General features: G+C 36.8%; 1 protein-coding gene across 8 annotated transcripts in view; it reads left to right on the top strand.

Moving 5' to 3' along the window:
• The window catches only part of SYCP2 (synaptonemal complex protein 2), a 64,296-nt gene that overhangs the window by 15,100 nt on the left and 32,647 nt on the right, over positions 1-16,549 (top strand). For all 8 annotated transcript variants that reach the window (XM_065566087.1, XM_065566082.1, XM_065566088.1 and 5 more), the window contains 14 exons: positions 1,625-1,670; positions 1,908-2,003; positions 2,892-2,952; positions 3,973-4,121; positions 6,927-7,001; positions 8,254-8,409; positions 10,059-10,158; positions 11,474-11,649; positions 13,176-13,271; positions 13,385-13,463; positions 13,580-13,637; positions 13,890-14,026; positions 14,145-14,569; positions 15,224-15,348. In XM_065566087.1, coding sequence (XP_065422159.1) covers positions 1,625-1,670; positions 1,908-2,003; positions 2,892-2,952; positions 3,973-4,121; positions 6,927-7,001; positions 8,254-8,409; positions 10,059-10,158; positions 11,474-11,649; positions 13,176-13,271; positions 13,385-13,463; positions 13,580-13,637; positions 13,890-14,026; positions 14,145-14,569; positions 15,224-15,348 — 1,779 coding nt within the window. The remainder of the gene's footprint in view (positions 1-1,624; positions 1,671-1,907; positions 2,004-2,891; positions 2,953-3,972; positions 4,122-6,926; positions 7,002-8,253; positions 8,410-10,058; positions 10,159-11,473; positions 11,650-13,175; positions 13,272-13,384; positions 13,464-13,579; positions 13,638-13,889; positions 14,027-14,144; positions 14,570-15,223; positions 15,349-16,549) is intronic.

Below are 16,549 nucleotides of genomic sequence, written 5' to 3'. Positions count from 1 at the left end.
AAATAAGAAACAGAATTGTTCAGTTCTCTATCTTTGGTGCAAGATGAATGGAAACAATGTCATATATGCATTGTCTGCAATCACATTCTTCATGTCTCTACTGCAAGATCCTTAGACTCTCTAGTCCTGGAAGAAGGTGGCTCTCTTAGGTACTGTGGGTCAGATTATCACTGATTCCAATAGACCTACACCAATTTACATTAGCTGAGAATCTAGCTATGGGTATTTATCCCGTGATTCCTTTTTTTAGGGTATCTTTAGACTGAGATAATGCACTAGTCCAGGATGATACCTATTGGAGAGGTCAGACCTAGCAGAAGTGAAGAAATATATATATTTCAATATAATGTTGAGGGTACTCCACATGTCATTTTAGTCTTATGAGTTGGCAGGGTAGTTAAGTGATTGTGTGATAAGCACTCAGGTCAAGGGTTTATTCAGTTCTTATTTTAAAATTATTGCAGCCAAATTCTGTTTTTGCTTAAATTGTGAGGATGCATTGCGGAAAACTGGAAAATAGTTATATTTTTATAACTACCATATGCCGCTCAGTGCATCTTTGTCATATTACCCTGCATGAATGCATAGTTAGATGAAAGGAGTTGTTAAGGAAACCAGGCATGAAAGATAAAACAACGGCCTCAGTGAGGAGCTGCTCCTCAAATGCAATAGCCAGATTTATAGCTGTGAAGAGGGAATCTTCAGATCCGACTCTGGCAACTGGGCTGTTTTGTCAAGGCCAAGATCCTGGAAGATCAAAAGATCTGACCAGTAGAAAAGGTGCCACTGCAAGGGTCGGGGGCGTGGTCAGCATGCCATGAAGTTGACACAGAAAGTTTGTGCTGCAGGCTGGCAGAGACTGATTGTGAGCCAGGGTCATAGAACCTTAAAAATGTAGAGCTGGAAGGGACCTCAAGAGGTCATCTAGTCCACCTCCCTCCCTCCCCAAACAGAAAGCAGGTTACAATTTGATCTTCATGAGAACAGGAGACACCAAAGCTAAGTCATGTCTACTTAGGGGCTCAAGGGGAATGCCAAGCATGGACAAGGCAATATGTGTATAGGTCTCTTTGTTACTTTAATCCACTTCTCTAAGCATTGTGTACCTTTTGGCAAAAGAAATCATACTTTGTTTTGGAGAAGCTGCTTCTGTGTCACTACATAGTGTTGTTATCCAGAGGCTGCCAGAGGAAAACCCTTCGAGATGCCAAGCCCATTGGGCCAGCTAAGTAACATGGTTAGCAAACAGAGGCAGGATGTAACCCAAAGACTGTCAGAGAGTGGTTGGGCCATGGGGCCACATTCCAAAGAGAAGTGGAGGCACTAGCCTATCACTTAAAAGAGATGCATTTGGGGGACAGGGAAAGAAAGGTTCGCAGCAGCAGCAGCCTATCCAAGGACTGTGACATGTATAAATGTAATTTTTAATTTTTTTAGAGTGCAAGTTTTGAATAGTCAATCTTCCTGGACTGTCCCACTGATTGTTTTGAACTCTTTTTCTCTGAAGTAGAATTTTTTGGCAGAGGGGAGGGGAACTAATCCATTATTTTTATGTTGTTCTAGTCTAGGTATAAAGTAATGTAAATAATTTTGCAAAAAGATTTACTAGATATTTTTCTTATAGAGTTTTTACATATCCTTGTTTGTCAGCAATCCTTGATAAATATGAGGTACGTTACAACTTCATTGTGAATTGTATAGATTTTCCCTTAATACAACTGATGTATAGTTCTGTAAGTAGAGAACAATTCGGAATACATAGAGAGTAAAACAAAGATTAATTTAAAGTGCTATACAGACATCTTGTATGTATTTAAGGTTTGTTTAAATTACTTACTTTTGTGTTATAATACATTATTCTGAGAACCTCCTGTTCCTCCTAAGTTAATTTTTAAAATATATTTTAGCTACAGATACCTTTGGATGAAAATCTTGACGAATTTTGGATTGATTTTAATGTTGGTAGCCGAAGTATATCCTTCTATGTTGCAGCAGATGATGAAGTAAGCTAACTTTCCCTGACCATATGGAAAATTATTTCTTTTTCCAAACAAAACAATCAGCCTGAAAAGAGATGTTCTCAGCACTATTGTGAAATTGGAGAGTGAATTGCAAACCAGTACAGTTCATTTTAAAATAAGTACTAAGTGGAAATACATAGATGGTATCTCGCTTATTCTTAAAACATAAATATTAACAGAAAATGAATGGCAAGTACCAATTTACGGCATTATTCAACAAGGTTTTTACATACTTGGAAATTGTGGCCCACATTTTGTAATATGTTTATGCACACAATTTCCTGTGCAGTTCTATGCCTAAGTTGTTTGAAAATCTGTTCTTGTGTGTCCTCATTCAGATAGGCAGTGGCATTACTGGTCGTTCAGCCATAACACATCAGTTCAACTTCAGTTGGGATTCTTTCACTTGCTAAATCCCTTACATTTTTGTACACATCAGATGTGTACAATTTCAGAATAGTAAAAATTAAAGGCTTTTAAAACTAAGAATTTCCCTTCCGAATCTAATTTGCAGCTGTTCATTGCTGAATGAGGCATCAAATGTTCTGGTTTCATCTTTGGAAATGTCACTCACACTGTTGCCAGATATAAGTTCTTGTACTGGTGAGTCTGAGTGTTCAGATGTGAGAAATATCTTTCTTTTTATAGAATTTTAGTTTCTGCATTTCAGCTCCTTTAGAATACATTATTTCCATCCATTCCAGTTTGTTCTGAATTGATGGATTTGAAATCTCAATAAAAAAACTGTCACAAATGTCTTGATGTTCCAGGATGTTATAGTTAAAGAATAATTGTAATAATGCACGTTTACATTTAATTTATCATTTAATATGAGTTTTTATTTTCAAAACATCTTGTTTTTTGTTTGAGGATCATCAATGGGAAACAGTCAGCATACCTGAAGAAGAGGTAGAAATGTACAGTCTTGAAGGTATTGACACACATGAATGTATTCTTTTACTCCTGAATTATTCTGTCTGCCTAACTATAAATTAATTTTGTATTCTGAATTACTATGGATCAAATCCTAAAGTCCTTACTCAGTTCTTAAATGAGTAAAATTCTCATTGCTTTCAAGAACTTCAAATCCATGCATTTATATGGGTACTGATTTGTCGTTAGTTGCGCAGTTGCTCTGCAAAATTCATGCTTAATTTGCTTGTGCAGTTACCACAGCTGCATACATATTTTGGGTGACTGTCCACAAGTGGCTAATTATGATTTCTTTGCATAATTAATTATAATTATAAATGTTATAAAATTACTTATAAACATATTAAGGAAAAGCCCACAGCATGAAAGAGTGATGCATTATAAATTATAAAACTCTTTTGAATCCTGATTTATGAAATTATTGCAAAGTTTTGGAAAATATAATGGTATTGCAAGAATTTTATAGGGAGAATAAACTAACTTGTTCTGCTATTATAATTATTGTGAAAGTGAATATAAATATTAATTGGGCTTGATTTCTTGAGTGCCTTGTAGTCACTTAAACCTTTACAAAATGGGTGCAAAATATTATCAGATTGGAATTCTCTACTCATGTATAACATTGTCAGTATTTTACACCCATTTGTCATTTTACACAGGTGTTACCAGCTACACGAACTTCAAGACAGTGAATAATCTGGCCCTTTTTCCAGAACATTATAAAAAATGTAAAGAATTAAACCCTATTTTCTACAGTACTTATTAATTAGTCTGAAAACAGAGTAAATATCTTTTTAAATACATTTTTGAAGGTTAAAGTACTTTGTTAGAAAAATAACTATTTTTCATACAGTTGAACGAACGTTAAATTGTTTCATTTAAATATAATCCGGTTTAGTTTTGATTAGAGAGCAGCAGGTAGGCAAATTGAGAACGCTACATTTCAACTGAGTTTCATGTTCTTTCAATGCTAAACAAGAGGTGTTTGAAGCCTAATGAATGCTTCATCTTTATGCAGAAAAAGAGTCAAAGAAGTTACTAACAATAATTCTAAAAAATCCAGTAACTGTGGGTAATCAAGAAGGGGAGCAAATGTTCCTATATTTTGATCCTGTCTTGGAAATCATGGAAGTGGCCAGAAAGGTTTATGGTGCAAATAAATGTAAGGTAAGACTGAAATTTTCTTCCTCTTTCAGCATTTTCTGTCTAGCTGGGGAAAAAAAGATTCCACTGTGTATCTGTTATTTTAAAATGGCTTCTTTATTGATACTTATTATGTATTGAGATGCTTGCTAACATTTTCACAATAGATGCTCCAGCATTTCCATTGTAAGCTTTTCTGTTAAGGGTTAACATCTTTTAAAATATACTGCAATTGAATTTAATGGGCTATAATGGGAGTTTAATTGGAGATGCTAGAGGTTGAGATGAAGATTTATAGTATTGTGTGTCTGAAAAAATGTATGTGCAATTGGATGCATGCAAAGGCAGCGAATGCATTCACATGGACACTTTTAACTGTGTATTTACCACTGTTATGAGCACAACCCTAGTAATTGTGCATGCAAACTAGCTACTAGGTAGTGTCTTTTTGAACAGGGACCTTTTTCCATTCTATTAATCTGGGCCTGAATTAATGTAAAACCAAATAATTAGTTTAATTCAGAATGTAACAGGGCCTCCTTCTGACTCTTGTCTACAAATCACATAGAGACCCTTGTGCTGGTTCAACACCTTGTGCAGTTTATTTATAATTGAATCCCACCATACCTAGAGCCTTTACAAGCAGGGGGAGAGCAGTCTCTTTCTTCCCTTCACTACTTGCTTTCTTCCCTTTTCACTTCCTTTCTGTGTCTATTTGTGGGCTCTGGCTAATGGTTTAATTAGCCTTTCTGCCCTGCCCCATCCACAAATTAGGCACAGGTCTGCCTTGTCAACTCCAATCTGCTTTGCCTGATTGGAGCTGCTGTGAACGGAGTGCTGACTCTGGGTTTCATACCTAGCACTCTGTCACGCAGAAGCAATACAAACCTCTGTATTCAGTATGCCTCAGCTCAGTCTGATCTGGAGGTGCAAGTCTAGCTCACGCTCCAAGCCATTCAGTCTATGTCATCTTTACTAAATCATGATGATTATCTTTTTATTATGTGGACACCTATCTACTAGGAATTACACTACGATCTTCAATTTATTTCACGTAGGCTATAAAACAACAAAGAGATGGTAGCTACTTTTAGTCACTAATGCCCTAGATCTAATATCCTATGTTATGATATTTTCTCTTAGTCAGCCAGTCCTTTCCCCACTTCTAGGCATTTACAGCTTGGCCATAAGAGTTTGCTGTAGACTAAAACCAAATACACAAGCACTCCATCTGGAAGCAAATTTTTAAAGTAGGTCTCTTCTAAAAGTCTCCCCAACTGCCGAAACTTTTGGCTAAAAAAATGAATGAGGAACTGAGCTTCTTATTAATGAACAAAATGCCCATTATCTCCATTGATCAGGTTTAAAAAACCATAATCGACCACTTTTTGCGCCAGTGAGAGCTGGAGCTTTATTTTTCAGTATTGATTTTTTAAATTCATGCACACAGGGCAACAGTGGAATGGAATATTTCCAGAAATACCTGATTTATGAGGCAGTAGCAAAGCTGTTAATATTTACAGCATCCCAATCACAGGCACCGACTTTTCAAACTGCCAGGGGGTGCTCGACCCCTGGCTCTGCCCCAGGCCCCATCCCCACTCCACCCCTTCCTCCAAGGCCCCGCTCCACCTCTTCCTGCCCTCGCTCCACCCCCACCACGCCTCTTCCCACCCAGTTACGCCCCATCCCCGCTCCTCCCTCCTCCCTCCCAGCCACACTGCGAAACAGCTGATTGCAACAGGTGGGAGGCGCTGGAAGGAAGGGAAGGTCCTGATCCACGAGGCCCGCCGGCGGGTGGGAGGTGCTGGGGGGAGTTGATGGGGGGCTGCCACCTACCATTTTTTCCCTGTTGGCACCTATGATCTCAGTTACATGTTAACCTTGCCTAATCGGCTTCATAGGCTATACAGATTATTTAAATACATACAACAATTTGGAATCCCTGTGGTGAAATTTTTTTGTCCATTTTGCTTTTATTCTTTCTTAGATAAGAAAAGGCCTTTTTAAAGATTCCAGAGATTCCTTCTGAACTTCATTCTCATTCTTTTCATTGTCATGTATTTCAGTGTACCACATTTCTTACAAGTGAATGTGGACCAACATGCTTGCAATACAAATCCTGGACCATATTGTCCCATCCTTCTCTGCAGATGGAGGGAATGAAAGCAGTCAAATCCTGGTGCGGGGAGACTCAGTAGGAAACAGTGCTGCTTTGGTGGCTTTCTCTCAACCTTGCAAAAGTCCCTCTGTAGGATTTGGGATCCTTGAGTTGGGGAAGAGAAAGAATGGTACAACAGATGTTGTCTACGTCACCTCTCCCATAAAGTAGCGGGCTTTCTGTGAACATAATAGTGCATTCTTTAGCAGGACATTAATGAACCTCACCCGCCTCCATGATGCGGAACCTCCCATAAGGGGAATTCTAGTATCAGTGGCTTCCAGAGGAATCACTAACAGTACAACCACACCAGGAGAATTTGCTGCTAAGAAGCCAGAAGTTTCTGTGACCCAAACTCATTGTGGGACTCCACATAGATGGTCATGTGCCTCTGGATATCTTAAGATTTGCTGGTTTGAAGAACTTAACTCCCTATTACTTGTGTGGATTAGCAAACTGCTCTTCCCTAAGCGCCATCTGATGGAAGAATTCATAATAAACTCATCTGGTGCAAAGTTGAAGTCTTTTCCCGTATGTGGGAGTAACCTCAGTTGAGGATTATATAACCCTATTAACGTAATGTTTTATTTGTGATTCATATAAAAAGATGAGAAAGATTAGAAGGTAGAGCAAGTGTGTATTTTACATTAATTATTTGTGTTTTGTAGGGATTTACCAAGAAGCAAGCCACATCAGTTGCCAAAACATCAGTTCATATAATTTTTGATGAAAGTGGATCACAGGTATGTTACACAGTTCTGGTTGGGAAATTATTTTAATCATGAGGATTTTCAGACCCAAATCATGTGTCTTTTCAGGGGCCTTACACAGTTGAGAGAAGCTGCCATAAATGGTGCATTTTGTTAGATGGATTTCTCTGTTGGTTATAGCGATCATGATCCGACCTAAAGACATTTAACATGGTATTTCTCTTATGTTGATGTTCTCCAATAGCCAGCAATTCTCTTGATTATTAGCCAGTTTGGTTGTTATAAATCACTGTAAGAACAGAGGGGTTTTTAAGGCAGATAGTAAATGGTTGGAAAATAGATAACTAACATAACAAACTTTTTTTATTTTGTTTTCTTAAATAGAAATCTTGTATTTATTTTTTCAGAATGCTGCAGCAACATGCAAATCATAAAGCTGTTTAGACAAAATCTATGCAAAGAAAACACACTGAGTGGCTATGATAACAATGAGTACGATTCAGTAAACTATCCATACTCAGGATAGCACTTAGATGTTTTCCTAAATAGGAATGGACATAAGCACATGTTTTCCAGAATTGGAGCCACTAGACTTCCACACTCCTTAAATTTCCCACCAGTGGCAGCAATGGTGTGAGTTATGCTATAGACGGGGCTCCAAGAAGCTGCTGGCATTTTAACAACTAGGTTGTCTAACACTTTTATAGCTGGCCTATGCAAATATGGTGAGTACTACTGACACTAGTACTACTGACACTACTGACACTTACACTAGTGCATTGTTTGCAACGTTAGCAATACTGGAAAATTTTAGGAGAAAAATGTAATATAGACAAGGCCAAAATATACAGATGTAGTAAGGATGGGGGGAACTGTAGAGGAAGTCATTAAAACATTCTGAGTCAGGAACTTTGAAAGCAAACCAATCAGAGTAGAGTTTTTAGTGTCTCAATTCATTCTGTATTTTTCCCTTCACTTTTTTGTGCCACATTCCACATAAACCCCTACTCACCTTGCATGTAGGAATGCAGTCGTGAGAGAAGCTCCAGTGGTGGACCAGAGTCGCATACAAAAGATTGTAAACAGTGATTAACCCCACAGTATTAATTAGGGCCTGTTCTTGCAAACTCTTCCACTTGTCTAGTCATGCTGCATGTGAAAAGTTTAACTGATGTTAACAGGGCTACTATTTAAGTAAGGGTTTGTGGAATTGTGTGCTTTTTATTTATTTTAAAATAATATTAAACATTACATGTGATGTCATTTTCCCCAAAATACTGAGTAGGTTCTTGTACCAGAAAGTCAATTGTCACCTTGCTTGAAAGAAAAATCAGGAATGGAAGGGAAATCCAGTAAGTCTGTAAAACAACAACTTCCTGTACAACAAAGGAATTGGAATATAAAAACTAACCAAGAGAACTGCAAAAATATTCAATCTAAGGTAAGTAAGTTTATCAAAACAGAAAGAGTTTAGCATAAATAAAAATTAAATTAAATTCTTAGTTATAGAGCCATGACTAATATATTGTAGTTACACTGCAGTTCATACACTTCAAGGTTAGAAGCAAGTGTAATGATAATCTAGTCTGATCTCCTGCACCTTGAAGGTCACAGAACCTCACCCATCCACTCCTGTAATAGACTCCTAACCCCTGGGTGAGTTACTGAAAACCTCAAATCATGATTTAAAGGGTTCAAGTTAAAGAGAATCCACCATTTACTCTATTTTAAACCAGCAAGTGACCCATGCCCATGCTGTAGAGGAAGGCAAAATAAAACCCCAGGGTTTTTGTCAATCTGACCTGGAGGAAAATTCCTTCCCGACCCTAAATATGGTGATCAGTTAGACCCTGAGCATATTGGCAAGACCCACCAGCTGGACACCTGGGAAGGAATTCAGTGTAGTAACTCAGAGCCCTCCCCATCTAGCGTCCAATCTCCAGTCATTAGGGATATTTGCTACTAGCAGTTGCAGAATGGCTATGTGCCACTGTAGGCAACCTCATCATTCCATCCCCTCCATAAATTTATCAAGCTGAGTCTCGAAACCAGTTAGGTTTTTTGCCCTCACTGCTCCCCTTTGAAGGCTGTTCCAGAACTTCACTCCTCTGATAGTTAGAAACCTTCATCTAATTTCAAGCCTAAACTTGTTGATGCCAGTTTATGTTCATTTGTTCTCATGCCAACATTGGTACTTAACTTAATACTAATTATCACTAAGCTATATAATTGAAGGTTAACCATCTTTCTGAATTTTTAGCTTTTTGGTTTAAAAATTAATACAATAGAAAATGTTATTTTTAAATAGGTCCCTTGCAATTCTGAGAAGAATCTTTAGATTTTTTTCTTAATTTTTTTAACATATTTGCGTATCCTGTGGTAGATGGAAGTTTAAGTATATTTTAACCCCTTGCTGGCCTGTTAATAACCTTCAATATTTACATTTCTCCCTAGAGTAAGGTTTCTCTCTCTCACACATACATTTGTGCATGCATACACCCACACACAGAGTGCAGCTCTAGGTGAGCATGTGAGAAGCCTGTAAAGAGGATCTGCAGCCCTTGTGTATGCAAAGCACAACCCTGTGTGGATCTTCCTGTGCATAGGGGATACTGTAAGCTGGGCCATGGGAGGAACAGAATGAGTGAATCTCTGAGTACATCGGTCCACTAGTCATTATTCCACCCAGTGGTTCTGCAGCCTTAAAGTTACAAATATAGCAACTGAGTGGCTCTACTGCTGCATCATAGCCTACTTGATGGATTCTGACACCAGTGGAACTCCTTGTAATCATCCAGTTACTTGTGCTATGTATTGAGAAAAGGATTTGTCCCTTGCTGAATTACTTCATAAAATCCCAACTCCTGATCTCAGTTACAAATTACATGCTAATTAAAACTCATTATTTTATGTCACATTATTCTCTAGTATTTGAGAAGTAAAACTTTAAACATTGCCATCAGCACAGGGTGCAAAAATTGAGGTACTGATAGTTAAAATATTGACTGACTTCAAGAAATATAAAAAACCCCATGGTGTCCTAAGCTGTGGTATTAAAATGAATTGGGTTTTTTTTTTATGCATTTCAAGATTACTACACCTACTAAAAGGAAAGTGTCTGAAGCATCAGTGATTGTCCCAGGTACTGGTAGACTGCCTCTGAGGAGCCCATTGGTATTTGTCAATTCGTGTAAGTTGATATTTATTTTTAATGTTAAAAATATGTTTAAAATAATTTTTGTACTTTACTTGTAATTTAAAGTAATTTATTTACCCAAGGCATTATGTACTGGTAGTTAACACTTCCTATAGAAAAACTTGCATTATGTTACCACAATCAGGCATGAACTATGATATGTTTGCGAAGATGGAAACAAGGCTAAAATGTTATTCATGAGATCTCCCCAGCAAATGCTTAATCCTTAAGTTTCTATGCCATACTACTCACAGACCTGAAGAGATTCTGAAGTGAAAATTGTAAGGAACTCTTCCACCTTCATTGGCATATTAAGTATCATTTTCAGGAAACTCAAATATAAATAAGTGGCATTTCATAAAGATATTTGGCAGCATTCTCAGGAATCACAATGTGTACAATGTCTACAGCAATCACAGTGAATCACATTTTTACACTCATCAACCAAACTTTACTCTTGTCTTCTTGACAAAGCACATCACCAGCTTTGTGAGAGTCATTCAGCAGCACCTTTTCCCTAGCATTTTGTGTGTCTCTTCAAGAACAATCTGACTATCTTGCTGACTGATGAGGTGCGGGAGCACTGCAGTTCTGGGCAGAAGAAACCAGGTCTAGAAGTGCTTATATTCTCTTCACAAGAGAATCACTGATTGAGGAGGAAGTGGGGGAGAACCTTTCCCTTGTCACTCCTGGCTCACCTCCAGGATCTACCATCTTCCCACTGGCAAACCCACTAGCAGTCTCCCATCACTTGCTCCTTTCCCTTTACACAGAAGCTGCATAGGAGAAAGGTCCGTAAGAGCTCAAATGTGACAGGAGAGGAACTGGTGATTGAGGAACATTCATTGACTTAGCTTTCTCACAGAATCCCCTCAAATGCACAGTATCCTCATACTATGTATAACATACAAAGCTAAGCTAAAAGAATAATGAAGTTGCAAAGCCAAGCTTTCAAAAGTTAGGAAATGCCAGAATTAAATGCCTATGCTACCTTTGGTTGACTCATCTGTGCAGAAGCATTATGATACAGACTTGAAATTACATGATCACATACTCTCTTTCAGAGGACTCATGCCTCTTTCAGTACACAAAATCCCTATCTTCTTATCCAGTAGTGTAGCTTCCTTAATTTCACTGGCAGTATTTTTGATTTTCACTTGTGTGATATCAGAATTAGGCTAAAATTGTTTAAAACTTTATTAAATGAATATAGTGATGAGAAACAGCCTTTAAATGTTGCAATGCCACTGGGATTGCAATAATTTTAATGTACAAAAGTAAAATTAACAAGTCTCTGGTTTGTTTTCAGCAACTCCCCGAAAGGCCCGCTTTAAACTGCCGTTGCAAATGATGAGCTCTTCTGAAAAAAATAACATTACCAGAATAACTGAGAGTGGAATAAATAATTTAGATCTAGAAAATACTGGACCACATATATCTTCTATAGCTGACTCACTTAAAAGGCGTAATGTTGCTGCAGAAAAAGTAAGTTTTTTTTAGAAAAGAATAATCCATTTTCATCTTTTCTTTTCTTCATAATACTTATTAGTCTCATCCAGTTTTTTGCTGAAACAAAAGTGGTCTTGTAGATCTCCATTATTTTTTTCTAATAAATCCTTTTTTTTTCTCTAAATCCTGCCTTGTTTCAGATTCAAGCTTTCAGCTGGCTAAAACTGAGCAGTACTCCTACTGGCAAACAAGGATACCTATACAATTATGTTTGCAGTTTTATCTGTATTGGTCCCAGGATATTAGAGAAACAAGATGCGTGAGGTAATACCTCACCCACCTTGCATCTGTAAAATTATTCTAAGATCTGCATTTTATCCCTTAAGGCTGACCATACCTACTCTCACCCTCTGGCAAACTTGCTTTTTCCTGTCCCATCCTCATACACGATCTGTCAATTTTTTTATCCATTGGAATCTCCAGTTCACTCAGCGTAATAGTCCCCATATGCTATAGTGTTCAAGGGTTAATGAGCTTTTTTGGACTAATAGGATAGTTTTACATTATTGACATTTAATACGGAAAACATTTACATGCATTAATTTTTAAATTGCAAAACAGACTTTCTTTGAAGTGATCACTTTTTTACTGCAAAGTTTAAAGGACAATGCGAATCTAAAGAAATGGAGAAGATAAAGATGTGGCCTATTTATATCCAGCCTCTACCTCTGCAATGCTATCAAAACACAACAACCAAATATTTTTAGTGCCAAATTTTTAGACCGTTTAATTGTCCGATTGTGTTTCTACTTTGTGAACACAATTACTACAGATGTTTGGGCAAATCAGGTAGTTGCACAATCAAATGGATTAGGCTTGTTTCTATACACAATCCCTGAGTTTGCATGAGCATATTTTGTGCATTAATTGAGTTGTGCACCTAATTCTCTGGAAAACCATCCCTTGAACTGTTCAACTTTATTAAAACTCCACTGTCATTATGAAATATTTTAAGGAACAAACAGTAGCATCATCTACATCTGTGAAATGACATTGTCTTCATATGGTATCATTGACATTTCTGCAAACTGATGGCCTGACCCAAAGCCCATTGAAGTCAATGGAAGCACTCCTGTTTACTTCATTGTGCTTTGGATCAGACCCTCAAACTAAAGGTTAATGGGGTTGCACAGATGTAACTGAGTATTTAACCTGAAGATACTGGTTTTGCACTGGTGTAGCTACAGGTATAATTTGCCCTAAAGAACCTCTCGTACTGCTGTGAGATGAAAATATCTGTTTGACTGACTGTCAGAACCATGTTGAGTTTGTGGGGCTTGAAAAAAACATCTTGTTACTTCAATTTGAGCAAATGTCATAGAAATTCCTGAGACACAATGAATATGTAAAAATGATATTTTGGGATTCCAAAACAATTTTTCAGGGTAGAACCACACTGTCTGAAAAACATTTTGTAAGAGTCAGAAAAATAGTTTTCCAAAACTTATTCTTTAATAGTAAAATTACTTCCTTACTTAACATTACTGACTTCTGCTTTTTAGGGTAGAGATGGCTCTGTTCTAGACGATGTATTTTGTGAGACTCAGCAGAATACCAGCAAAACAAGAATCAGAAATGAGGCAAAACTATCTGAAAAGGTTTTGGGAGTCATTATTTTCTAACATTAAAAAAACTTCTATTCTAAATAAAATGTATTTTTGTATGTAACAATGTATATCTCCACGCCAATATATTCTTTGTAATTTTTCAGCAGCATATGTCAGCTGAAAAAGTTTTGGAAATGATACAAAATGAGGCAGACAGTGAGACCAGCCAAAAACAAACACTACGTAAGTATTTCTGCAAATTTTGACAATACTATTTTTAAATTATTCTGTTTTCATATTTTTACAAAAGAAAGAGAAAATTAATTTTTAATATCAAATTTAATATATGTTTCATTTAGATGAACTATTAGATATTGTTCCTGATTCTCAGCCAGTAGGCAGAAATGACAAACCTTTGTAAGTATTAAAAAAAATCCTAAATAACTATTTGTTTTATCTTAAAAAAAAAAAAAAAAAAGCTATATGTGCAAGTATTGCCAGAGTGTTTCTGAGATTTTGATAATGATCTCCAGAGATCTTCCAGCTCTACATTTTTATGATATTAACATTAATTAATCAGCAGTGTTTTTATTTGTAAACCTGTTACATTTAGCAATAATGACCAAATTTCTGCAATTTAGTGTAAATAAAATAGGATTATTTTTGTAGATTGCCTGGTCTTTTGGAAAGTTCTGCTGATGAAAATAAAATCTGGAAAAAACAGGCATGCTCTGTACCTGAGAAGCTTATAACAAAGTGTGACAAGCAGAAGAGAAGTACATCATCAGGACATACATTCCAACAAGGTTAAGCTTATGCCCTGTTAGTAATAAGTATTTATGAATGGCAAATTAAGTTTTTTATATTCAAACTTTTTTTTACAAGTTTTTATCTTAAAAAGATTTTATTTTTTGTTTGCATTAGTTCCTGGTCTCAGTGAAAGAGCTGCCAAACAAAAAGCTTTCTATTCAATCTTTGAAAGTACTTCTCCAAAACAACAAGCTCAGAATAGAAAAATATCAAAGAAGCAACAAAATGAAACTGAAAAACCAGAAGAAAACTGCATAAGACACAGAGGACAAACGCTAAACAGTTCTAACCATTTAGAACAGAAAATACTAAGTACAGAGGCAAAAGAAGTTCCCACCACACCCAAAACATCTTTTAATTCAGTTTATCCAACTAAAATGACTGAAAAATCTCTGGGATATTCAACGAAATTAGTGTTGGCCAGAAATTCTAAGGAAGAAGTTGATGTTTCTCTTAGAAAAGGGACTACAAATCATAAAAAATCTGAGACGGTGATAGACTCTCATCTTGGTTCCTCCGACTTAGCAGTAAAGGGAATGGTATAGTTTCAGTGTTCTCTCTACCATATTTTCAATATTTTAATATAGCCTCAATAGCATATTTTTAATTCTACTTATTTCTAAATTTGTTCATCATTTGGTTTACACTAATGCAGATGAATAAGGGTTCTACCATATTTTCAAATGTAACTCATTTGTATATGTTTTGTGCTGAAAATTTAAAATATTAATCTATTTTTATTTCAGGGGGTTCCTTTTGTTTAAAAATATGAACCAGTCCTTTGTTCTGGTGGCACTTGTGACTGTTAGAATTTAAATCAAGATCCCTGATGAAACATCCCAGTGCAAGCCCAACCCTATTTAAATATTGGGTCAGAGACAGGATTTTAAATTCTGTCCATTAAATGTAGCTGGTTTACTGATAAAAATGTCCAGATTGTTGCCACTTGCATCGAAAGCTGTGGTCATTTTGTGGGGAAATTTCTGTGAAGGCTTCCTTATATTGTTCAAGTAGAGGGGTGTGATTTTCTTCCTGTGGAAAAGCTGCCCTCAAGCCTGATGAATCCTGAGGGATCCATGGGTGTCAAGTGCCAACTACTTGGAGTCTTTGTACCCAAACTTCAGCTCTGCCCTTTTATTGTACAAAGTTTACTGTCAAAGTTAACAGGTTATTTACAAAGTCTGTTGTTACAGAAAGCAAAATCTAAAGAAATGGCTGAACCAATAGAATCAATAATAAGTAAAATCAGTGACAGATATAAACAAAAGGATGATATCGAACATGCAAGAAAAGCAAGAGATTTTTTAGCTAATAACAGGTATGGTATAAATTGTTTTCTTATAATATTTGAACAGCTTGATTGTGACTTACTTCCTTGTGCACTTGCAAAGAAGGAAGAGCACATAAAGCCCCTATGCAGCCTAGTTGGGTTTATCCAGATCATAAATCTGTGTGAGAAGGTGTAGGACAAGCTCAGCTAGGCTGCTACTCCCAGTTTGAGTAAGGATTTTGAAGCGAGTCTCCCAGCCCAGGTTGATAGACTTGGGCTCGCTTTAGGGCTCTAAAAATAGCTGTATAGACCGCGTCTGAGCTCCAGCCTAAGCTACAACTTTAAAGTGCTGCCTGTACTTCTATTTTTAGAGCACTAGCAGAGGAACTCTGATGCTCAGAGTTCCTTTAAAGACTACAATAATTTGGTTGTATGTAAATTTAATCACATAAATGTGTGATCTTTAGAGATGCTTAATCCCTGCATCTTCGATTGACTTCGTGGGAGCAGTTGTTGCTCAGCACCTTTGAGAATCAGGTCATAAAGCACAATTTAAATAATTTTTATATTTATCTAATTGTGAACAAATGCATCAATATATGTTGTAAAATTGGTTATGAAAATTATTTTGAAAAATGAAAACAGTAAAACAAAATAACTTGAGATTATGCTTATATCATAACTCATGATATTTGGCAGTTATGGGTTTGTAACTTAGTTCATTCTAAGTACTATTTGTTTGCAGGCAGTTCCTGCCCTGCTCTCCCTGGAATTGGTTCTCTTCTGCTAGGCAGAAATGGAGAATGCTAGAGGCTCCAACAAAAGTGGAAGGAATTTTGGGGGTTGGAATGTATAGTCACTGGTTCTGTGACTACGCAGATTTTCAGCACTAGCTATCCCAGTATGTTAGTGATGCAGATGTTGCCTGGGGATGAAGAATTCTGGGACACATTTTTCACCAGTGTAAATGGGTGTAGCTCCCCACTACTGTATCAGTTTACACTTGCAGAGAACTGGGCCCTTTGTTTCTAGTTCAGCAAACCTACACAAAGAGCAGTGACTTGGGGTAAAATTTTTAAGAGCCTAATACACTGAAATCAATGAGAGTCTGGCACCTAGCTGTGTCTGAAAATCCCTCTAGGCCCCTATGTATATCTAGGCACTGAAATACCTTTAAAAATCTCACACTTAGGCTCCATGAAAATGTCACTCTTAGGCTCCTAAACCACTTAGTTTAAAAATTTCATCC

Source organism: Chrysemys picta, chromosome 13 (assembly GCF_011386835.1).
Source record: "Chrysemys picta bellii isolate R12L10 chromosome 13, ASM1138683v2, whole genome shotgun sequence".
Classification (NCBI taxonomy): domain Eukaryota; kingdom Metazoa; phylum Chordata; order Testudines; family Emydidae; genus Chrysemys; species Chrysemys picta.
Note: the sequence above shows the minus strand (reverse complement) of the source record. Positions and strands in the feature narration are given on the sequence as shown.